General features: G+C 43.6%; 1 protein-coding gene across 1 annotated transcript in view; it reads left to right on the forward strand.

Moving 5' to 3' along the window:
- Positions 1–25,049, forward strand: part of ADAMTS19 (ADAM metallopeptidase with thrombospondin type 1 motif 19) — a 561,705-nt gene that overhangs the window by 238,861 nt on the left and 297,795 nt on the right. The window contains exon 8 of the mRNA XM_069746287.1: positions 23,913–24,018. Coding sequence (XP_069602388.1) covers positions 23,913–24,018 — 106 coding nt within the window. The remainder of the gene's footprint in view (positions 1–23,912; positions 24,019–25,049) is intronic.

The raw sequence follows: 25,049 nt of genomic DNA on the forward strand, positions 1-25,049 counted from the left end.
TAGCGGGCGAAGAGGAGGTGGAGGACGAGGAGGATGATGGGGATGAGTATATTTTTAATGAGGAAGCTTTCCCGGGGGCACTGGAAATTGGTGGCGTGGCAAGGCCGGGTTCTGGTTTTTTGAGGGACACAAGTGACGTAGATTTGCCTGCAACTGCCCCTCAACCAAGCACAACCGCAGATTTGACAACTGGAACTTTGGCCCACATGGCGGATTATGCCTTGCGTATCCTCAAAAGGGACACACGCATTACAAAAATGATGAACGATGACGATTACTGGTTGGCCTGCCTCCTTGATCCTTGCTATAAAGGCAAATTGCAAAATATTATGCCACATGAGAACTTGGAACTAATATTAGCAACAAAACAATCAACTCTTGTTGACCGTTTGCTTCAGGCATTCCCAGCACACAGCGCCCGTGATCGTTCTCACATGAGCTCCAGGGGGCAGCAGACCAGGAGTGCTAGGGGTGCACACATCAGAAGTGGCGTTGGACAGAGGGGTTTTCTGACCAGGTTGTGGAGTGATTTTGCTATGACCGCAGACAGGACAGGTACTGCTGCATCAATTCAAAGTGACAGAAGACAACATTTGTCCAGTATGGTTACAAACTATTTTTCATCCCTTATCGATGTTCTCCCTCAACCGTCATTCCCATTTGATTACTGGGCATCCAAATTAGACACCTGGCCAGAATTGGCTGAATATGCATTGCAGGAGCTTGCTTGCCCGGCAGCTAGTGTCCTATCTGAAAGAGTATTCAGTGCTGCTGGTTCAATATTAACCGAAAAAATGACTCGTCTGGCTACACAAAATGTTGATGATCTAACATTCATTAAAATGAACCGCAAATGGATTTCTAATTCTTTTGCCCCACCTTGCCCGGGCGACACCTAGCTTTCCTATGAAAAGCTCTTGCCTGTGGACTACTGTGAATGACTTTTCAAATGTCTTAATTTGCAGCAGCTGATTGTCCAGCATACGACACGTTTACACCTACTTAAATGGCCAAACTCCCCACACGGGGCCGTGGTATCGCGACTTGGCGCAAGCACCCGTGAGAGTGCTCTTTGTCTGAAGAGGTGGGTGTGCCCGCTTTTGGTCGACAGCACTGACACTGGGTCCCTCATAGTACAATAAACTGTCTCTGGCGGTGGTGGTGCGCACCCAATGTCAGACACACTGTTGTAACATGAGGGGCCCTGGGCCTGTACCGCCGGCCCAAGAGAGTTCACCCACCCCCAGGTCAAACATTGCTCTACCACTTCCACAATTATCTCTCACACTTCCACCAATGTTTAGACTATGCGCTGACATCCTTCCATTCCTGCCACTGACAATACCATTGTGTTGACATGTATGATGGTACTTAACATAGTCAGGGGCAGTGTCCTCTATTTACCCAAGTAAATACTTGGCGCCAAATTAGTAGGTCAGAAACTACGCAGAGGATCCCACCCCTGTACCTAAAGATTGCACCCTTTTGTGTTTTCGTTGGGTTTTAATGTGAGACATTCACATTTATGTATTGTTTTGGACTACTAACTGGCAGACACTCATTACAATCAGCCTCCACTGACCTGGCCACTGCTGCCCGTGTTCCCCTGGAACCAATTTAAAATTGCCTACAGCCAGCCCAATTTTTTTATATTAGGCCTTCGAAGCCTGTCTGCGGTCCCTTCTTCCACTAGGCCTCCACTGACCAGACCACTGCTGCCCGTGTACCCCTGGAACCAATTTAAAATTGCCTACAGCAAGCCCAATTTTGTTATGTTAGGCCTTCGAAGCCTGTCTGCGGTCCGTTCTTTCTACTACTACTACACTGACCAGGCCACTGCTGCCCGTGTACCCCTGGAACCAATTTAAAATTGCCTACAGCAAGCCCAATTTTGTTATGTTAGGCCTTCGAAGCCTGTCTGTGGTCCGTTCTTTCTACTACTACTACACTGACCATGCCACTGCTGCCCGTGTACCCCTGGAACCAATTTAAAATTGCCTACAGCAAGCCCAATTTTGTTATGTTAGGCCTTCGAAGCCTGTCTGCGGTCCGTTCTTTCCACTAGGCCTCCACTGACCATGCCACTGCTGCCCGTGTACCCCTGGAACCAATTTCGAATTGCCTACAGCCAGCCCAATGTTATTATGTTAGGCCTTTGATGCCTGTCTGCGGTCCCTCCTTCCACTAGGCCTCCACTGACCAGACCACTGCTGCCCGTGTACCCCTGGATCCAATTTAAAATTGCCTACAGCAAGCCCAATTTTTTTATGTTAGGCCTTCGAAGCCTGTCTGCGGTCCGTTCTTTCTACTACTACTACACTGACCAGGCCACTGCTGCCCGTGTACCCCTGGAACCAATTTAAAATTGCCTACAGCAAGCCCAATTTTGTTATGTTAGGCCTTCGAAGCCTGTCTGCGGTCCGTTCATTCCACTAGGCCTCCACTGACCATGCCACTGCTGCCCGTGTACCCCTGGAACCAATTTCGAATTGCCTACAGCCAGCCCAATGTTATTATGTTAGGCCTTTGATGCCTGTCTGCGGTCCCTTCTTCCACTAGGCCTCCACTGACCAGACCACTGCTGCCCGTGTACCCCTGGAACCAATTTAAAATTGCCTACAGCAAGCCCAATTTTGTTATGTTAGGCCTTTGATGCCTGTCTGCGGTCCGTTCTTTACACTAGGCCTCCACTGACCATGCCACTGCTGCCCGTGTACCCCTGGAACCAATTTCGAATTGCCTACAGCCAGCCCAATGTTATTATGTTAGGCCTTTGATGCCTGTCTGCGGTCCCTCCTTCCACTAGGCCTCCACTGACCAGACCACTGCTGCCCCTGTACCCCTGGAACCAATTTAAAATTGCCTACAGCAAGCCCAATTTTTTTATGTTAGGCCTTCGAAACCTGTCTGCGGTCTGTTCTTTCTACTACTACTACACTGACCAGGCCACTGCTGCCCGTGTACCCCTGGAACCAATTTTAAATTGCCTACAGCACTCCCAATTTTGTTATGTTAGGCCTTCGAAGCCTGTTTGCGGTCCGTTCTTTCTACTACTACTACACTGACCAGGCCACTGCTGCCCATGTACCCCTGGAACCAATTTAAAATTGCCTACAGCAAGCCCAATTTTGTTATGTTAGGCCTTCGAAGCCTGTCTGCGGTCCGTTCTTTCCACTAGGCCTCCACTGACCATGTCACTGCTGCCCGTGTACCCCTGGAACCAATTTCGAATTACCTACAGCCAGCCCAATGTTATTATGTTAGGCCTTTGATGCCTGTCTGCGGTCCCTTCTTCCACTAGGCCTCCACTGACCAGACCACTGCTGCCCGTGTACCCCTGGAACCAATTTAAAATTGCCTACAGCAAGCCCAATTTTGTTATGTTAGGCCTTTGATGCCTGTCTGCGGTCCGTTCTTTACACTAGGCCTCCACTGACCATGCCACTGCTGCCCGTGTACCCCTGGAACCAATTTCGAATTGCCTACAGCCAGCCCAATGTTATTATGTTAGGCCTTTGATGCCTGTCTGCGGTCCCTCCTTCCTATAGGCCTCCAATGACCATGCCACTGCTGCCCGTGTACCACTGGAAACAATTTTGAATTGCCTACAGCCAGACAAATGTTATTATGTTAGGCCTTTGATGCCTGTCTGCGGTCCCTCCTTCCACTAGGCCTCCACTGACCATGCCACTGCTGCCCGTGTACCCCTGGAACCAATTTCGAATTGCCTACAGCCAGCCCAATGTTATTATGTTAGGCCTTTGATGCCTGTCTGCGGTCCCTTCTTCCACTAGGCCTCCACTGACCAGACCACTGCTGCCCGTGTACCCCTGGAACCAATTTAAAATTGCCTACAGCAAGCCCAATTTTGTTATGTTAGGCCTTTGATGCCTGTCTGCGGTCCCTTCTTCCACTAGGCCTCCACTGACCAGACCACTGCTGCCCGTGTACCCCTGGAACCAATTTAAAATTGCCTACAGCAAGCCCAATTTTGTTATGTTAGGCCTTCGAAGCCTGTCTGCGGTCCGTTCTTTCTACTACTACTACACTGACCAGGCCACTGCTGCCCGTGTACCCCTGGAACCAATTTTAAATTGCCTACAGCAAGCCCAATTTTGTTATGTTAGGCCTTCGAAGCCTGTTTGCGGTCCGTTCTTTCTACTACTACTACACTGACCAGGCCACTGCTGCCCATGTACCCCTGGAACCAATTTAAAATTGCCTACAGCAAGCCCAATTTTGTTATGTTAGGCCTTTGAAGCCTGTCTGCGGTCCGTTCTTTACACTAGGCCTCCACTGACCATGCCACTGCTGCCCGTGTACCCCTGGAACCAATTTCGAATTGCCTACAGCCAGCCCAATTTTATTATGTTAGGCCTTCGAAGCCTGTCTGCGGTCCCTCCTTCCACTAGGCCTCCACTGACCAGACCAATGCTGCTCGTGTACCCCTGGAACCAATTTTAAATTGCCTACAGCCCAATTTTATTATGTTAGGCCTTCGAAGCCTGTCTGCGGTACCTCCTTACACTTGTCCTCCACTGACCAGGCCAATGCTGGCCGTGTACCCCTGGAACTCAGCTGAAAGTGCATGGAGCCTACTTTTTTTCTTTGTTTTATATTTTTAAAAAAAAGATGAACTACTCTGTACCACGGTTCAAGCTACCCAGTCGACACTTCTTTTGCGAGAAAAGCCATCCCAGCCCTCCACCGGCATCAAAAAGTCTGCATTGTCATAGCACTCAGGCAATAAAACAGTAGAAAGGTGCACCTGACAAGAGACACATGGACCAGTAGGCATTTCCACAAAAAGTTACGTGTCCATTATGGCGCACTGGGTTAATGTGTTGGATGCATGGTCCATAGGGGACAGCCTACAAAGTCTATCTGCAGTCCCTAATTCAAATTGTCCTCCGCTGACCAGAGCACTGCTGCCCGTGTACCCCTGGTACCTATTTTTAATTGCATAGAGCATCCTTTTTTTAATAGTAGGTGTACAAAGTATGTCTATGGTCCATAATTTTAATAGTCCTCCACTGAACAGACCAATGCTGCCTGTGTACCCCTGTAACCTTTTTTTAACTGCATTGAGCCACATTTTTGGGTTAAGGCCTAATAACTGTGTCTGTCTGCGCCACTCAATACAGCTGTCCTCCTTTGAAAAAATCTGAGCGTCAATAGTCTGGTTTTCAGCCTCTAGGAATTGGAAAACTGCATTGGGGCTACTACTTCGGTAGAGCCTACTAACGGTCTCTGCCGCTCCAAGGTGTTCTCCAGGTTTCCTCTCCATTGATTCAATCTTCATGCTCGTGTTTAGTAGTTGTTGAAACTACACTGCATTAGGCCTACATATTGGGTATGGGGTGTAGAGACGGTGTGTTCCACTCCAAGTTGTTCCCCAGGTTTCGTCCACATTGCTTCGATCTTCTGACTCTCGTTTAGTAGTTGTAGAAAACTACACTGCATTAGGCCTACATATTGGGTATGGGGTGTAGAGACGGTGTGTTCCACTCCAAGGTGTTCCCCAGGTTTCCTCGCCATTGCTTCAATCTTCTGACTCTCGTTTAGTAGTTGTAGAAAACTACACTGCATTAGGCCTACATATTGGGTATGGGGTGTAGAGACGGTGTTTTCCACTCCAAGGTGTTCCCCAGGTTTCCTCGCCATTGCTTCAATCTTCTGACTCTCGTTTAGTAGTTGTAGAAAACTACACTGCATTAGGCCTACAAATTGGGTATGGGGTGTAGAGACGGTGTGTTCCACTCCAAGGTGTTCCCCAGGTTTTGTCTCCATTGCTTCGATCTTCTGGCTCTTCTGAAGTAGTTGTTGAAAACCACACTGCATTAGGCCTACTAGTTGGGTTGGGGCCTTCTATCTGTGTCTGCCGCTCCTTGCTGTTCTCCTACTGTGAACAAAGCTGTGCCGCCGGTTTACTACTGTTGCCAATTTTGAACTGCATTTAGAATACTTACTGATTTGGGCCTACTCTCTGTGTCAGCCTCTCATTCCAGTTGTCCTCCACTGAACAGACCAATGCTGCCTGTTTACCACTGTAACCTTTTTTTAACTGCATTGAGCCACATTTTTGGGTTAAGGCCTAATAACTGTGTCTATCTGCGCCACTCAATACAGCTGTCCTCCTTTGAAAAAATCTGAGCGTCAATAGTCTGGTTTTCAGCCTCTAGGAATTGGAAAACTGCATTGGGGCTACTACTTCGGTAGGGCCTACTAACGGTCTCTGCCGCTCCAAGGTGTTCTCCAGGTTTCCTCTCCATTGATTCAATCTTCATGCTCGTGTTTAGTAGTTGTTGAAACTACACTGCATTAGGCCTACATATTGGGTATGGGGTGTAGAGACGGTGTGTTCCACTCCAAGTTGTTCCCCAGGTTTCGTCCACATTGCTTCGATCTTCTGACTCTCGTTTAGTAGTTGTAGAAAACTACACTGCATTAGGCCTACATATTGGGTATGGGGTGTAGAGACGGTGTGTTCCACTCCAAGGTGTTCCCCAGGTTTCCTCGCCATTGCTTCAATCTTCTGACTCTCGTTTAGTAGTTGTAGAAAACTACACTGCATTAGGCCTACATATTGGGTATGGGGTGTAGAGACGGTGTGTTCCACTCCAAGGTGTTCCCCAGGTTTCCTCGCCATTGCTTCAATCTTCTGACTCTCGTTTAGTAGTTGTAGAAAACTACACTGCATTAGGCCTACAAATTGGGTATGGGGTGTAGAGACGGTGTGTTCCACTCCAAGGTGTTCCCCAGGTTTTGTCTCCATTGCTTTGATCTTCTGGCTCTTCTGAAGTAGTTGTTGAAAACCACACTGCATTAGGCCTACTAGTTGGGTTGGGGCCTTCTATCTGTGTCTGCCGCTCCTTGCTGTTCTCCTACTGTGAACAAAGCTGTGCCGCCGGTTTACTACTGTTGCCAATTTTGAACTGCATTTAGAATACTTACTGATTTGGGCCTACTCTCTGTGTCAGCCTCTCATTCCAGTTGTCCTCCACTGAACAAAACAATGCCCCCTGTGTAGTCCTGTTACCAATTTTGCACTGCATTTAGCCCACTTTATTCTTTGTGCCCATATCTGTTTCCCCCTCATCCTGCCCATTGCCCAGCCAGTGATAGATGAGTCTGCTGGTACATTGACCCATAACGCAACATTCCCCGTGCACGCTACACTGCAAGATTGTGACCCTGCTGAAAGTCAGGTCCCCCTTCCCGCATACCATACCACCTTACACGGGGACAAAGAGGAAGGTGCAGATGAAGGTGCAGGTTCATTCATCAGGTGGGAGGAGGAATACTCGTTGGCGACGTCACTGGCACAGGGCCCCTCATAGTACGCAAAAGTGTTGCTGCCGGTGGGAGGCGCCCCCGCCGTGCAAACACACCGCTGTACTTTGAGGGGCCCTGTGCCAGTGCCAATGCCAACGAGTGGGCCCCCCCTGCTTGCTCAGGTTCACAGCACTTGCAAAGTTGAAATACCTACCTCTCCCTGCTCCACTGCCGTGACGTGGTCCAGATGTCCTGGGCCCACTAATTACTTGAACAAGCCCTACCCCCCACAACTTTAGCCAAATGACCCCCAATTTCAAATGCCTTACAATTATTATAAGCTAAATTACGATTGACAAGCTTCAGTAGCAAGAATGGATGTTTTTGCCAATACAATGGGCTCTGTACATGTTTTCCTGGCCTCTACTCACTGCCGACTATGCTCCCCCTTTGACTTGCATTGGGTTTCGTGTTTCGATCGATCCCCGACTTTTCGCGATAATCGGCCGATTCCACTCGACTCGACTTTTGAGATAGTCGGGTTTCGCGAAACCCGGCTCGACTCTAAAAAGGTCAAGGTCGCTCAACTCTAGTAATAACCCTTCAAGAAACAGAAATTGAATACATAGGAAAAATTACAAACAAACTTAAAGGTATTGTCTTGTCATAAAGTGCAAATCTGCAGTAACTCTATTTGACTGTAGACTTGTGAAACCTCACAGTCTGTGCCCTGTGCTCTGTGAGGATATCCAGTGCAGGTGCCAGGAGCTAGTTTGAGAAGTCATCATGTTATGTCTTCTATGGAATTTGAATACTTGAGTTCATTTGTAGAATAGCTTCTCTTCTTTTTCATTTTCAAATGTTCCATTGAGAAAAACAGGAAGAAAAGCTATATGTAATTATATATTTATGTGTAATATACAGTATATCACAAACTGTTAAGATTCAGCATGAGACACTCAGATAACGTCTCTGTCAAAATGTCTCCCTTACTCTAAAACCTCCTGTAAGTAATGTTACTAGAATATTTAGTTACTGAATGCTAATCTAGAATTACAGTCTGTATTTCAGACCTAAGCTTCACTCTGATTTCCACTAAATGTACCTCCTCTTCATTACCTAAATCCTATCAAGCCCTTTTATAGTATCCTGACATAAAACCCCTTACTGTTTCATGGTCTTTCGAAAGTTCAATTTTTATAATGGACCAAGGGATGTAATGACAAAATAAAAATAACAAACATCGAGAAATCAAACTGCAAACATGTAAATGCAACCGTGGGTAAAAATTAATCATAAAACATATTTAGGTAGATTTATTAATGTGTTTCATCCTGTTTTCCACTTTTAATACAGACAAATATTTGGCATTTGGCCCAAACACACCAAGAAGTGCTTAGACAAGTAGATGGCGCCAGGATCATGCTCCATGCCCTATGTTTCTTTCTATTTGTTTGCCTCTTTAAATAGATACATGTGGGACAAAAATTGAAATTCTGACCAGGAATTGTTTTTAGCCCATGTTTGTACCCTGATGATGATCGTAGTGTATTCTGCTCAAGAGCAAATAATAGCCCATCCTTCATACAGTGAACAAGTATTGATACATTGCCAACATAAGAATTTAGGATCAATGTAAGTTAAAGTTATTGTTTGGTCATGTAAAATTCTGTAAAATTGTAAAAGAAACACTCCATCTGGACAGATAAGTTTCTGCAACTGCCATTCACTTGGCTATCCCTGCAGCCATTGATTAGGTGCTGTAGTCACATGTCTTTTTAGATGGAGCAAGAAGTACAGAGACTGGTGGGGAACATGGAGAGTGTCAGAAATTTAAAATAATTAAAATCAATGTTTTAAAAATGTAAAATGTCCAGACCACTTGTTTTAAGCACATCGTTGACTAGGTCGTTAGTTTATCATGTAAAACACACACACACATATATATATATATATATATATATATATATATATTGTAGCGTTTCCCTTAATTCAGGTCTTGAGGGACACTCGCTTGGCATGGGATTAACGCATACAGGCACGGTTTTTCACACATAATGGTCCATTCGGTTTATTAAATACAGCATAAACCGTATCTCGAACAGTTCATTATATTGCCATATCAAAATATCACATACGGCTTTACATAGCCTTCAGTGGTCACACTGGTATCTCTATCCAGACCCCAGATGACTACGCAGTTCAGCAACTGCCCTATGTTAGCACACACAGTTCTTTTCCCATACCAGGGGTTACCTCTTAGGAGCTCCTGCTCCACAGGTTGACTCCACGTTAGTCCAAGGTCCACAACAGGACCGTCCAGGTCGACGGTCTCACAGTGCTTCCAGGATGACTCCACTCACAGGAGCCTCCAACACTGACCGTCCAGGTCCTACAGCACACAGGCTTCTCAGTGCCAAAGCCCAACCATTAGCTATTCAGGAATTCCCAGGATTTCCAGCAGAGGCTTCCAGGGCCTTGCACTTGGACCATTCAGATCCAAACACAGGAACATGTGACCCACACCCTGGTCACATTATATACCTTTTAACCACTCCCCTGGGTGGGAGTGTGGATGTGTGGCTAGTTTGTCCTGCCCATCTCACATAACTAGCCTAGTAAGTCTCCCTTCATAACTATACAAACTCTTGTGGGACTACAGGTCCCAGAACAACAACATTGCGTCAGACTTACTATGCAGACTCCCTCTGCGACACATATCGGCCATGCACAACTCTGCCAGTCACTGTTTCATCACATTTATGCCTCCAAGCACATCTTGATGTGTGCACACAGTGCCCCCTGGCTGTATCGTGGGTCACTGCACCACAATATATATATATATATATATATACATATATATATATATGTATATATATATATATATACACACACAGTACAGACCAAAAGTTTGGACACACCATTTAAAGATTTTTCTGTATTTTCATGACTATGAAAATTGTACATTCACACTGAAGGAGAGTGGTGGGGTGCTACACCAGATGACCTGGCCTCCACAGTCACCAGACCTGAACCCAATCAAGATGGTTTGGGGTGAGCTGGATCGCAGAGTGAAGGCAAAAGGGCCAACAAGTGCTAAGCATCTCTGGGAACTCCTTCAAGATTGTTGGAAGACCATTCCCGGTGACTACCTCTTGAAGCTCATCAAGAGAATGCCAAGAGTGTGCAAAGCAGTCATTCAAGCAAAAGGTGGCTACTTTGAAGAACCTAGAATATAAGACATAATTGCAGTTGTTTCACACTTTTTGTTAAGTATATCATTCCACATGTGTTAATTCACAGATTTGATGCCTTCAGTGTGAATGTACAAGCTGTGACTAAACTTTTGGTCAGTACTGTATATATATGAACTTTATAACACATGGAATTAGTATTTCCTTGCCCTTAATATTCCTATTTTCAGAATCATAAACTAATGGTTTTTAGACTTCTCACATAAGGCTTGCATAACCAGTTCGGCTTCCTTCACATCGTTAATATACGGTAGTTATATATTTGCAAAGTCTGAAATTGTAAAGAGGTTGATGCATGGCTCCATTTAAACAATGCATTGGCTGAATTGTGTTTCCATCTGCACTGCATATGGCCACTATGGTAAAGACTAAGGATTAATAATGAATATCAAAGCAAATATTGTAATTAAACGTGACAGCTTGAAGTGACATGTCACAGACAATGATAAAGTGTTGCACTGTTACATCACAGTATAAATATGGCTTCAATTACAATTGCTCTTCTCCCAGTTGTATTCTTGGTTGCATTAGGTGAGAATGTAGTCTGATTCATTTTATCCAATAATTGGAGATTTCTGGACTCTTTAGATGAGATCAGCACAGACATAATTTAACAAAAAAATACTTTTCAGGCTGACTATTAACTATGAGAAATAAAATATTAAAATTTAAACATGATATGGGGAAAATGTCACTTCGGAGGCATCTCAATGCTGTCAAGGAGCACAACTATAACATTTCACAGAAGGTGACCGGCTGTCCTTGCCTTTCTTCTTCATCCGTTTACTGTCGTTAAAATCTGAAGCTCCTGATCTTAGTTCATTAGTGAGGATGGGACTGTGAGTAAGATGCAATAGTATAATGAGGACAATAATTCAGTTTAATTAAGAATGTCAACTCCATGACTCTAGTTTGAAATATTTTATTTCCACGGTAGTGCTGTATACACCCTGTTCCAAATTATTATACAAATGCTATTTTCTCTGACTTTCCTAAATGGTCGATGCAAATGAGTCTGTGTAATGTTCAAATCATTAACCGTTATCGCATAAATCAAATTTTATTGGACAAACCTCCCAACAGTATTTTTTTCAAGACTAAAAAACTCAAAGTGCCTCTTTCCAAATTATTATGCACAACAGTTTTCAAACATTTTATATGTTGTTAAGAACTGAAAATGGTCATTTTTTGGATTTTCAGCATTAAGAGGCCACATTTACTGAAATCTAAAGTTTTTTTCAATCAAAAGCATCTTAACAGACCAAGTTACATATTAGCATTGGACTCCTTCATTGATATCACCTTCATGATGCTTGCATCCATTGAACTTGTGAGATTTTGGAGAGTTTCTGCTTGAATTCCTTTGTAGAATATCAGAATAGCCTCCCAGAGCTGTTGTTTTTGTTACACTAGTTACTACTCAGGGACAAGCTGTGAGGCAGTATAGTCCAGAGGTCCAAGGTCAGATACCTAGAGATATTGCCCTAAACTAAAGGGAAAGACAAAGGAATAGTCAGGTCAAATCCAGACAGCCAGCTAATAGTCAGGTAATAACCGAGGATGGGAGACAGCTTGGGGAAACCCAGCATGCCCCCACCCTGATTGGTTGGCTGGACTGTGACAACACTGATGGCTTAGCACATTCCAACCACGCGATGAATGGCTGAGCCAACAATCACAATACTGACAGCTCAGCATGCCCCTACCATGGATAGGATGGCTGAACTGTCACTCACTGCGTCAGAGATGCCATGAGTGGTGGAATCGTGACAGTACCCCCTCTTCTGTTGTAGGGCCAGTGGACCCCTAGGTATACCAGGAAATTTAAGATGGAAAGCCCCGACAAGACAATTCTCTCCTCGGGTCCATATCCCCTCCAATGAACAAGATATTGGAAGAAATTTTGGACCCTCTGAGAATCCATGATCCTTTGTTCCCTCATCAACAGAATCTGAATGAGGTGGGGACAAGGCAGATAACACTGAAGGGATAGACCCATTTAACCATGACCTGTGGAAAACATTTTTCATGCAAAGAGAAGGGGAAAGTTTTAATGTAAAGGCCGTACCGTACCGTCACACTATACGATTTACCAACTATCACGACCAGCGATACGACCTGGCCGTGATCGTTGGTAAGTCGTAGTGTGGACGCTGGAGAGCTGTCACACAGACAGCTCTCCAGCGACCAACGATGCCGAGGTCCCCGGGTAACCAGGGTAAACATCGGGTTACTAAGCGCAGGACCGCGCTTAGTAACCCGATGTTTACCCTGGTTACCAGCGTAAAAAAAACAAACCGTACATACTTACATTCCGGTGTCTGTCCCTTGCCGTCTGCTTCCCGCACTGACTGAGCGCCGGCCGTAAAGTGAAAGCACAGCGGTGACGTCACCGCTGTGCTCTGCTTTCACTTTACGGCCGGCAGTCAGTGAGTGCGGGAAGCAGACGGCAAGGGACCTGACGGACACCGGAATGTAAGTATGTACTGTTTCTTTTTTTTTACATTTACGATGGTAACCAGGATAAACATCGGGTTACTAAGCGCGGCCCTGCACTTAGTAACCCGATGTTTACCCTGGTTACAAGCGAACGCATCGCTAGATCGGTGTCACACACACCGATCTAGCGATGACAGCGGGAGATCCAGCGACGAAAGAATGTTCCAAACGATCTGCTACGACGTACGATTCTCAGCAGGATCCCTGATCGCTGCTGCGTGTCAGACACAGCGATATCGTATGGATATCGCTGGAACGTCACGAATCGTACCATCGTAGCGACAAAAGTGCCACTGTGTGACGGTACCCTAACTCTAGAATCTCCAATGAGTTTAGGACCCAACTTCACCGATGGTATTTTCAGTTTAATTTTTTTATGACAACAAAACCTTATCACCTCTTTTGAAGGTGGGACTCTCTGAACATTTTCAATTGGCCTTTAGTTGTTGGCAAAGCTGAACCACCCTAATATTCTTTTGAACCTCCCTCCAGACATTAACAAGTTTCTTTACCTCTACTCCAGGATACCCAGAATTAATCCTAGAAACTTCACAAAAGTAAAGATAAAAACCATAGTTACAAAAAAGGCAAGGTTCCAGTAGATTGATTGACCCTACTGTTAAAACAAATTCAGTAAGAGGTAAATACGAGGACCAGTCCTCCTGCTGAGTTGCAATGAAAAACCTTAAAGTTTGTTCCAAAGATTGATTTGTCCTTTCTGTCTGACTATTGTTTTCAGTAGAAAATTACAGAATTTGGAGACAAACTGCATGCATCTATCAGATACAGTGTTCAGAGGGATTCCATGCAATCTCACCATGTGATTGATAAACAATCTGTTTCAGCATTTTGTAGCCCTGATAAAGGAACAAAATGAGCTTGTTTACTGAATCTGTCAACCACCACCCAAATAACAGTTTTCCAATGCAAATTCATGATGAACTCCATAAGCAAATTAGTGCATGGTCTTTCTGGAATCGTCACTGGAGCCAAATAACCAGCTGGATGGGTTTGACTGACTTTAAGAAGTACGCAAATCTGACAGGTGGAAACAAAATCTCTAATATCATTATATATTGATGACCACCAAAATAATCTAGCAATGGCCTTTCAAGTAGATGTGACCCCAGGGTGACCACCACTCAAGACAAAATGATGAAACTCTTGTAACAAAAGAAATCTTGGGTACATGGTACAAAAGTTTGGTCCATGGAGTAGCGGAAGGAGCCAAAGACTGGACTTTATGTATCTCTGCTTCCATCTCTAAGGATACCATGGAAACTACAATGCACTGAGGAAGAATAGAAGATGGAAGTTCTGGAGGAGAAATTGAATCAAGGCTACATGAAAAAGCACCAGCTTTCACATTTTTGGATCCCTGCCTAACAGTGATAAATAAATTGAATTTAGAAAAAATAAGGGCCATCTGGCCTGTCCTGGTGCTATGATCCATCACCACCACGACTTGATGAACTGATGCCTTCTAAAATGTCTCCATTCTTCAAAATCTAATTTCGCAGTGAGAAGCTTATGATTCCCAACATCATAATTTCTCTCATCAGGCAAAAATTTCCTAGAAAAAAATGCACATGGCCGCAAGTTGATCAGAGTTTTGTAAACTTGAGAAAATACAACCCCAATTCCAATCTCCGAAGCATCTACTTACACATTCAGCATTTTGGTTGAGAATGTGTTGAATTAAAACTGAGGCAGACATGAATCTCTTTCAATATATTAAAAGCCCCAATAGCATCCGGTGACTATCTTTAAGATCTGCCCCCTTATGTGTGAAATCCATAAGAGGTTTGACGATCTGAGAAAAAACACTAAGGCCGGCTTCACACTTGCGAGTTTTACGGACGTAAGAGCACAGAAACTACGTCCGTAAAACTCGCAAAAAATACGGCACAATTATTCTCTATGCCCCTGCTCCTATCTGCCGTATTTTACTGATCAGTATTATACGGCTTTCTACGGCCGTACAAAATCGCAGCATGCTGCGTTTGTCACCGTACTGCGCAAGAAATACGCCAATGAAAGTCTATGGAAGCGTGAAAAATACGGATTTCACACGGACAAGCAGTGTGACTTGCGAGAAATACGCAGCGCTGTTAGAGAGAAAAGTCGGTAATTCAGTGCGGTGTACAGTAAAATCACACTGACAGCTTACAGTAGAATAGGTAGAATAAATGTGTACACATAGAATAGGTATATATATATATATATATGTCAGTGAGACACATATATGTATATATATTAATATTTTTTCCAGCGCTATACAGCTTGAAAGCCGGTAATTCAATTACCGGCTTTTTCTTTCTCCTTCCTAAAACCCGACATGATTTGAGACATGGTTTACATACAGTAAACCATGTCTTCTCTCCATTTTTTTTGCAGATTCCACACTACTAATGTCAGTAGTGTGTATCTGCAAAATTTGGCCGTTCTAGCTCTTAAAATAAAGGGTTAAATGGCGGAAAAAATTGGCGTGGGCTCCCGCGCAATTTTCTCCGCCAGAGTAGTAAAGCCAGTGACTGAGGGCAGATATTAATAGCCTGGAGAGGGTCCATGGTTATTGGCCCCCCCCTGGCTAAAAATATCTGCCCCCAGCCACCCCAGAACAGGCACATCTGGAAGATGCGCCTATTCTGGCACTTGGCCACTCTCTTCCCATTCCCGTGTAGCGGTGGGATATGGGGTAATGAAGGGTTAATGCCACCTTGCTATTGTAAGGTGACATTAAGCCTAATTAATAATGGAGAGGCGTCAGTTATGACACCTATCCATTATAGATCCAATTGAATGAAAGGGTTAAATAAAACACAAACACATTATTTAAAATTATTTTAATGAAATAAAAACAATGGTTGTTGGAGTATTTTACTCTACGCCCAATCCAGTCACTGAAGACCCTCGTTCTGTAAAAGAAAAAACATAATAAACCAACAATATACTTACCCTCCGCAGATCTGTAACGTCCAACGATGTAAATCCTTCTGAAGGGGTTAAAACATTTTGCAGCAAGGAGCTTTGCTAATGCAGGCTGCTCCTCGCTGCAAAACCCCAGGGAATGAGTCTAAATATAGATCAATGAGCTATATTTAGCTTCATTTGCGGTGAGGCGCCCTCTGCTGGATGTTCATAGATCGTGGGAAATTTCCTAGAAAGCTCCCAGGCTGTTTTAACCCCTTCAGAAGGATTTACATCGTTGGACGTTACAGATCTGCGGAGGGTAAGTATATTGTTGGTTTATTATGTTTTTTCTTTCACAGAACGAGGGTCTTCAGTGACTGGATTGGGCGTAGAATAAAATACTCCAACAACCATTGTTTTTATTTCATTAAAATAATTTTAAATAATGTGTTTGTGTTTTTTTTAACCCTTTCATTCAATTGGATTAATAATGGATAGGTGTCATAACTGACGCCTCTCCATTATTAATTAGGCTTAATGTCACCTTACAATAGCAAGGTGGCATTAACCCTTCATTACCCCATATCCCACCGCTACACGGGAATGGGAAGAGAGTGGCCAAGTGCCAGAATAGGCGCATCTTCCAGATGTGCCTGTTCTGGGGTGGCTGGGGGCAGATATTTTTAGCTAGGGGGGGGCCAATAACCATGGACCCTCTCCAGGCTATTAATATCTGCCCTCAGTCACTGGCTTTACTACTCTGGCGGAGAAAATTGCGCGGGAGCCCACGCCAATTTTTTCCGCCATTTAACCCTTTATTTTAAGAGCTAGAACGGCCAAATTTTGCAGAGACACACTACTGACATTAGTAGTGTGGAATCTGCAAAAAAAATGGAGAGAAGACATGGTTTACTGTATGTAAACCATGTCTCAAATCATGTCGGGTTTTAGGAAGGAGAAAGAAAAAGCCGGTAATTGAATTACCGGCTTTCAAGCTGTATAGCGCTGGAAAAAATATTAATATATATACATATATGTGTCTAATGACATATATACATATATATATATCTATATATATATATATATATACAGTATATATATATATTTTTTTCTTTTTGGGACACATGGATCATTTCTATAGCGGTATGTTGGTTTTGCAAGCCTGCGAGAAAACCACGCAGTACGGATGCCGTACGGATTACATACGGAAGATGCCATGCGCAAAAAACGCTGACACACCCTGCCTACGGAGGAGCTACGGACCACTATTTTCGGGACATTTCAGCGTATTACGGCCGTAATATACGGACCGTATTTTCATACGCTGAGTGTGAAGCCGGCCTAACACATTTTATATTGTAGTTGGTGAATCCCAAAAAATGTTTCAACACTTTAAGGTCACAAACGTGAACCCAATCAATTATGGCCTGCTCCTTCCCAGGATCCATCTTAAACCCCTCAGTCAGTACAATGAACCCCAAGAATTATATTTATTGAACAGAAAAAGTACATTTCTCCACTTTAGCAAGCAAACAATTCATGGACGTGCTCATAGTGCGAATCTAGATCAGGAAAAAAAATAAAATATCAAGATATACCACAATAATCCTTCCAATACAATTGAAAAAAGATTAATTCCTAAAATTTTGAAATACCACTGGCACATTGGTTAACCCAAAAGGCTTGACAAGATTTTAAAATAGACTCAGACGTTAAAAATGTCATTTTCCATTCATCGCCCTTCCGGATGCATTTCAAATTATATGCCCATTTAAGATAAAGTTTAGAAAACCATTTACCACCCATATACTTGTTATGTAGTTCAGAGATGAGTGAAAATGGATAAATATTCTTAACTGTAATTTTACTTAATTCATGGAAATTAAGGCAAGGACAGAGATCACCATCTTTCTTTTTAAATAAGATTAGTCCAGCAGCTACAGACAAGGAGGAAGGATGGATATGACCTTTGCAGAAACTTTTCCTCACATAATCTTTCATGGTGGTATGTTCACGTCCAGAGAAATTTTACAGGGGAGCTTTAGGTAATTTCTTCCTCGATCTGGGGCTTCATGCAAAGTCTCGTCTCATGGGGTAAGGATGATTCTGAGAAAGGTCAGGAATCAATAACATAAATTCCCATTAACCCCTTAACCCCCAAGTGTGGTTTGCACGTTAACGATCGGGCCAATTTTTACAATTCTGACCACTGTTCCTTTATGAGGTTACAACTCTGGAACGCTTCAACGGATCCTGATAATTCTGACATATTTTTCTCCTGACATATTGTACTTCATGACACTGGTAAAATTTCTTTGATATTACCTGCGTTTATTTGTCAAAAAATGGAAATTTGGCAAAAATTTAGAACATTTCACAATTTTCCAACTTTGAATTTTTATGCCCTTAACCCCTTCATGACCATGGGATTTTTCATTTTTCCGTGTTCGTTTTTCACTCCCCTCCTTCCCAGAGCCATAACTTTTTTATTTTTCCGTCAATTTGGCCATGTGAGGGCTTATTTTTTGCGGGACGAGTTGTACTTTTGAAAGACATCATTGGTTTTAGCATGTCGTGTACTAGAAAACGGGAAAAAAATTCCAAAAAAAAGTTATTTTTTTAACATTTTTTTCAACTTTTTTTTTTTACTTTTGCCATGCTTCAATAGCCTCCATGGGAAGCAGGCACAACGCGATCGGCTCTGCTACATAGCAGCGATCTGCTGATCGCTGCTATGTAGCAGAAATGGAGGTGTGCTGTGGGCGCTGACCACAGGGTGGCGCTCACAGCCACCGGTCATCAGTAACCATAGAGGTCTCTAGGACCTCTATGGTTACCATCCAGATGCATCGCCGACCCCCGATCATGTGACGGGGGTCGACGATGACATCATTTCCGGCCGCCTGGCCGGAAGCGGTAGTTAAATGCCGCTGTCTGCGTTTGACAGCGGCATTTAACTAGTTAATAGGTGCGGGCAGATCGCGATTCTGCCCGCACCTATTACGGGCACATGTCAGCTGTTCAAAACAGCTGACATGTCCCGGCTTTGGTGCGGGCTCACCGCGGAGGCCTGCATCAAAGCAGGGGATCTGACCTTGGACGTACTATCCCGTCCAAGGTCAGATAGGGGTTAAATCACAGAGATATGTCACACAAAATACTTAATAAGTAACATTTCCCACATGTCTACTTTTTATGAGCTCAATTTTGGAACCAATTTTTTTTTTGTTGGGAGCTATAAGGGTTAAAATGTGACCAGCAATTTCTCATTTTTACAACACCATTTTTTTTTAGGGACCACATCACATTTGAAGTCATTTTGAGGGGTCTATATTATAGAAAATTGCCAAGTGTGACACCATTCTAAAAACTGCACCCCTCAAGGTGTTCAAAACCACATTCAAGAAGTTCATTAACCCTTCAGGTGTTTCACAGGAATTTTTGGAATCTTTAAAAAAAATGAACATTTAACTTTTTTTCACAAAAAATTAACTTCAGCTCCAATTTGTTTGTTTTTTTATCAATTGTAACAAGAGAAATTGGACCACAAAAGTTGTTGTGCAATTTGTTCTAAGTATGCTGATACCCCATATGTGGGGGTAAACCACTGTTTGGGAGCATGGCAGAGCTCGGAAGGGAAGGAGCGCCGTTTGACTTTTCAATGCAAAATTGACTGGAATTGAGATGGGACACCATGTTGTGTTTGGAGAGCCCCTGATGTGCCTAAACATTGAAACCCCCAACAAGTGACACCATTTTGGAAAGTAAACCCCCTATGGAACTTATCTAGATATGTTGTGAGATCTTTGAACCCTCAAGTGTTTCACTACAGTTTATAATGCAGAGCCGTGAAAATAAAAATTCTTTCTTTTTACAAAACCCCCAGTTTTGTATTTTCCCAAAGGTAACAGGAGAAATTGGACCTCAAAAATTGTTATCCAATTTGTCCTGAGTACGCTGATACCCAGTATGTGGGAGGGAACCACTGTTTGGGCGCATGGCAGAGCTCGGAAGGGAAGGAGCACCGTTTGGAATGCAGACTTAGATGAATTGGTCTGCAGGCGTCACGTTGCATTTGCAGAGCCCCTGATAATAATAATAATAATAATTTTTATTTATATAGCGCCAACATATTCCGCAGCGCTTTACAAATTATAGAGGGGACTTGTACAGACAATAGACATTACAGCATAACAGAAATACAGTTCAAAACAGATACCAGGAGGAATGAGGGCCCTGCTCGCAAGCTTACAGACTATGAGGAAAAGGGGAGACACGGGAGGTGGATGGTAACAATTTCTTTAGTTATTTGGACCGGCCATAGTGTAAGGCTCGGGTGTTCATGTAAAGCTGCATGAACCAGTTAACTGCCTAAGTATGTATCAGTACAGACACAGAGGGCTATTAACTGCATAAAGTGAATGAGAACATGATGCGAGGGACCTGTTTTTTTTTTTTTTTATATAAATAGGCCACACAGGGATCGTTAGGTTAATGCATTGAGGCGGTAGGCCAGTCTGAACAAGTGAGTTTTTAAAGTACGCTTAAAACTGTGGGGATTGGGGATTAATCGTATTAACCTAGGTAGTGCATTCCAAAGAATCGGCGCAGCACGTGTAAAGTCTTGGAGACAGGAGTGGGAGGTTCTGATTATTGAGGATGCTAACCTGAGGTCATTAGCGGAGCGGAGGGCACGGGTAGGGTGGTAGACTGAGACCAGAGAGGAGATGTAGGGTGGTGCAGAGCCATGGAGTGCTTTGTGGATGAGGGTAGTAGTTTTGTACTGGATTCTGGAGTGGATGGGTAGCCAGTGTAATGACTGGCACAAGGTAGAGGCATCGGTGTAACGGTTGGTGAGGAATATGATCCTGGCAGCAGCATTCAGGAAAGATTGGAGCGGGGACAGTTTGGTAAGAGGGAGGCCGATTAGTAGAGAGTTACAATAGTCCAGACGAGAATGAATAAGTGAAACAGTAAGGGTTTTTGCAGAGTCGAAAGTAAGAAAAGGGCGAATTCTAGAAATGTTTTTCAGATGCAGGTAAGAAGAGCGAGCCAGTGATCGAATGTCGGGGGTGAATGAAAGGTCAGAATCAAGGATGACCCCAAGGCAGCGGGCATGTTGCTTTGGAGTAATGGTGGAACCGCACACGGAGATGGCAATGTCAGGCAAAGGTAGGTTAGTAGAGGGAGAGAACACGAGGAGTTCAGTTTTTGACAGGTTTAGTTTCAGATAGAGGGAGGACATGATGTTAGAGACAGCAGTAAGACAATCACTGGTGTTTTCTAAAAAGGTCGGCGTGACAACAGGAGAAGAGGTGTATAATTGGGTGTCGTCAGCATAGAGATGGTACTGGAAACCAAATCTACTGATTGTTTGTCCAATAGAGGCAGTATACAACGAGAAGAGGAGGGGCCTAGGACTGATCCTTGAGGAACCCCAACAGTAAGGGGAAGGTGAGAGGAGGAGGAACCAGCAAAACATACAGTGAAGGATCGGTCAGAGAGATAGGAGGAGAACCAGGAGAGAACGGTGTCCTTGAGGCCGATGGAGCGGAGCATAGTGAGGAGGAGCTGGTGATCCACAGTATCGAATGCTGCAGAGAGATCCAAGAGAATTAGCATGGAGTAGTGACCATTAGATTTAGCTGTTAGTAGGTCATTAGAGACTTTAGTGAGGGCAGTTTCAGTAGAGTGTAAAGAGCGGAAGCCAGATTGAAGAGGGTCGAGAAGAGAGTTATCTGAGAGATAGCGGGTAAGACGGGAGTGGACCAGGCGTTCGAGGAGTTTAGAGATGAAAGGAAGATTAGAGACAGGTCTATAATTAGCGGCACAGTTTTGATCGAGGGATGGTTTACCCTGATGTACCCAAACAGTAGAAACCCCCCACAAGTGACCCATATTGGAAACTAGACCCCCAAGGAACTTATCTAGATATTTTTGAGAACTTTGAACCCCAAGTGTTTCACTACAGTTTATAACGCAGAGCCTAGAAAATAAAAAATCATTTTTTTCCACAAAAATTATTTTTTAGCCCTCAGTTTTGTATTTTCCCAAGGGTATCAGGAGAAATTGGACGCCAAAAGTTGTTGACCAATTTTTCCTGAGTACGGTGATACCCCATATTTGGGGGGAACCACCGTTTGGGCTCATGGCAGAGCTCGGAAGGGAAGGAGCGCCGTTTAGATTGGTCTGCAGGTGTCACATTGCATTTGCAGAGCCCATGATGTACCTAAACAGTAGAAACCCCGACAAGTGACCCCATATTGGAAACTTGACCCCCCAAGGAACATATCTAAATGTTTTGTGAGAACTTTGAACCCCCAAGTGTTCCACAACAGTTTATAATGCAGAGCCGTGAAAATAAAAAATAATTTTTTCCCACAAAAATGTTTTCTTAGCTCCCCACATTTTTATTTTCCCAAGGGTAACAAGAGAAATTGGACCCTAAAAGTTGTTGTCCAGTTTGTTCTGGGTATGCTGATTCCCCATATGTTTGGGTAAACCCCTATTTGGGTGCATGGGAGAGCTTGGATGGGAATTAGCACTGTTTTACTTTTTCAACGCAGAATTGGCTGGAATTGAGATCGGACACCATGTCGCGTTTGGAGAGCCCTTGATGTGCCTAAACAGTGGAAGCCCCCAATCCTAACTGAAACCCTAACCCAAACACACCCCTAACCCTAATCCCAACTCTACCCATAACCCTAACCACACCCCTAACCTGAACATGCTCCTAACCCTAACACCAACCACACCCCTAACCCCAACACCCCTAACCCCAAATGTAGCAGCAGGTATGCCATTTGGCTGTGTTTGCACAGCGGCTACATACAGCATTATGCTTGACACCATCTCATGGTTGGTCTATACAAACACCTGTTGTGCTGCTCTTTGAACTTTCATTGCGGGGATTTGCCCTACTACTACCCCTTAGCACAGGGTCTGGTGTGGTTATTTGGTAACAACTTTGGGGGACGCCCTCATGTTGTAATTACTTGTGGCTACATGTATGCACATATATATGGTACCAGGAATTTTACCTTAGGCAAAAGTATATACCTTATTTTGCATTTAATCTTTGGTATGTGTACATATAACTGATTGCACTAGTATTTTTTCTTTTTTTTGTCTTTTGGTTCAGCATCATATAAGGGGACTGGTGGAAAACACTGATGACACTGGTACCGTTTTTTCAGGCACGTGTTTACATGTGTGTGTGAAAGAGGCCTTCTTCTGAAGTGTTACTTTAAGTATAGTTACCATTTGAACAAAAGATAAATTTTTTGGTGCCGTGCAAAATTAATAATAATAATTCTTTGTATGGCTGGGTTCACATTACGCTATGCCAGTCCGATAGACGGACTACGTTACACCGCGGCATAACGCAGGGTAACGTAGTACGTTAATGTCGCCATTAAGCACTATGTTTGACGCATCGCTAGTGCATGCCCACAATGGGCGTGCGCTAGCAATGTGCCATCATTGAGTGACAGACCCTGGAACGCGGGCTGCAGCGTTTCCGGGTACGTAACCACTAGCGCGGATAGAGCATCTGCTAGCTCTATCTGCGCTAGCGCGATCACATTTTGGCACTTGCAATAACGCAGCCCGTTTAACGCATGTGTTGAACGGGCTACTTTAACGCAATGTGAATCCAGCCTTAATCTACATTATAAAGAGTTCAAACTAATGAATAAACTTTACACAAGTAGTTTTCTGTCTTACTGAGTGTTCAGTAGTACAGTCCAATTTGGCAATCCCAGGTTAAAAGTACTTTATGTGAAATTTTAAAGAAGTGCATTATAATCAATTCCATATCTATTTACATATGTAAATTCAAAAGCTACAAGTCAGCCACTATACTTTATTTTGGGAGCTTATTTGAATTATTTTTTTCTTTTGCTTTTGTATATGATTCTTAGTTTGTACTACTTAAAATACATTTCTTATCCAGTGAAAATGTCATTTCAGGCATTGCTTATCTAAATGGAATGTGTAGTGACAAAAGAAAATGCATCATTGCTGAAGATAATGGACTAAACCTTGCCTTTACTATTGCTCATGAAATGGGTCACAAGTAAGTTACTTACTGTTTCCTAAAATAAATTAATTTTGATAAAATAATTCTGAAACTTACTGTTTATATCTACCGTGTTTTTCGGACTATAAGACACACCGGACCAAAGATATGGCCCTATTTTTTATTTGCATACATCTTTTTGACCATGATTAATACACTTTATATTCAGTGTATTGATGAAAAACAGCATTTTTGTTGTGCTTTTAATTTTTTTATAGTAGTTGCAGCTGTAACAGTTATGGTACATTTATTTGGTCAGGACATGATGATAGTAAATATATTTTCATTTTTTGTTTCTTTTTGCTATTACAAAAAAAAATTTATTTGCAAAATATTTGCTCTGGATTTTTACATTATTTTGTATTTATTTTTTCTAGTTCCTCAATAGGGCCTGATTTTGTGTGATTAATAATTTATTCCAATGCAATTATGTATTGAAGGGTATCAGACTTGTCAGTGCTACACTGAACTTATGCCTTTTAGACAATGCTTATGGCAGTGCTTAACCCCTTAATCCCATCTGACGTACTATCCCGTCGAGGTGACCTGGGACTTAATACCCAGTGACAGGATAGTACGTCATATGCGATCACGGAGGAGCGTGGCCAATCGCGGCCGGGTGTCAGCTGACTATCGCAGCTGACATCTGGCACTATGTGCCAGGAGAGGTCGGTCACGGACCGCTCCTGGTACACTAACCCCTGGAACGCTGCGATCAAACATGATCGCAGTGTTCCGGCGGCATAGGGAAGCATCGCGCAGGGAGGGGGCTCGCTGTGTGCTTCCCTGAGACCCTCGCAGCAACGCAATGTGATCGCATTGCTCAGAGGGTATTTTACCTTCTCCTCCCTGCAGGCCCCGGATCCAATATGGCCACGGGGCTGCTTCTGGGTCCTGCAGGGAGGTGGCTTGCAAGCGTCTGCTCAGAGCAAGTGCTTGCAAGCGTCCCTGCAGTGCCTGTCAGATCGCTGATCTGACACAGTGCTCTGCGAAGTATCAGATCAGCGATCTGACCCTATAACATGATG

The sequence above is a fragment of the Ranitomeya imitator genome, chromosome 1, assembly GCF_032444005.1.
Source record: "Ranitomeya imitator isolate aRanImi1 chromosome 1, aRanImi1.pri, whole genome shotgun sequence".
NCBI lineage: Eukaryota > Metazoa > Chordata > Amphibia > Anura > Dendrobatidae > Ranitomeya > Ranitomeya imitator.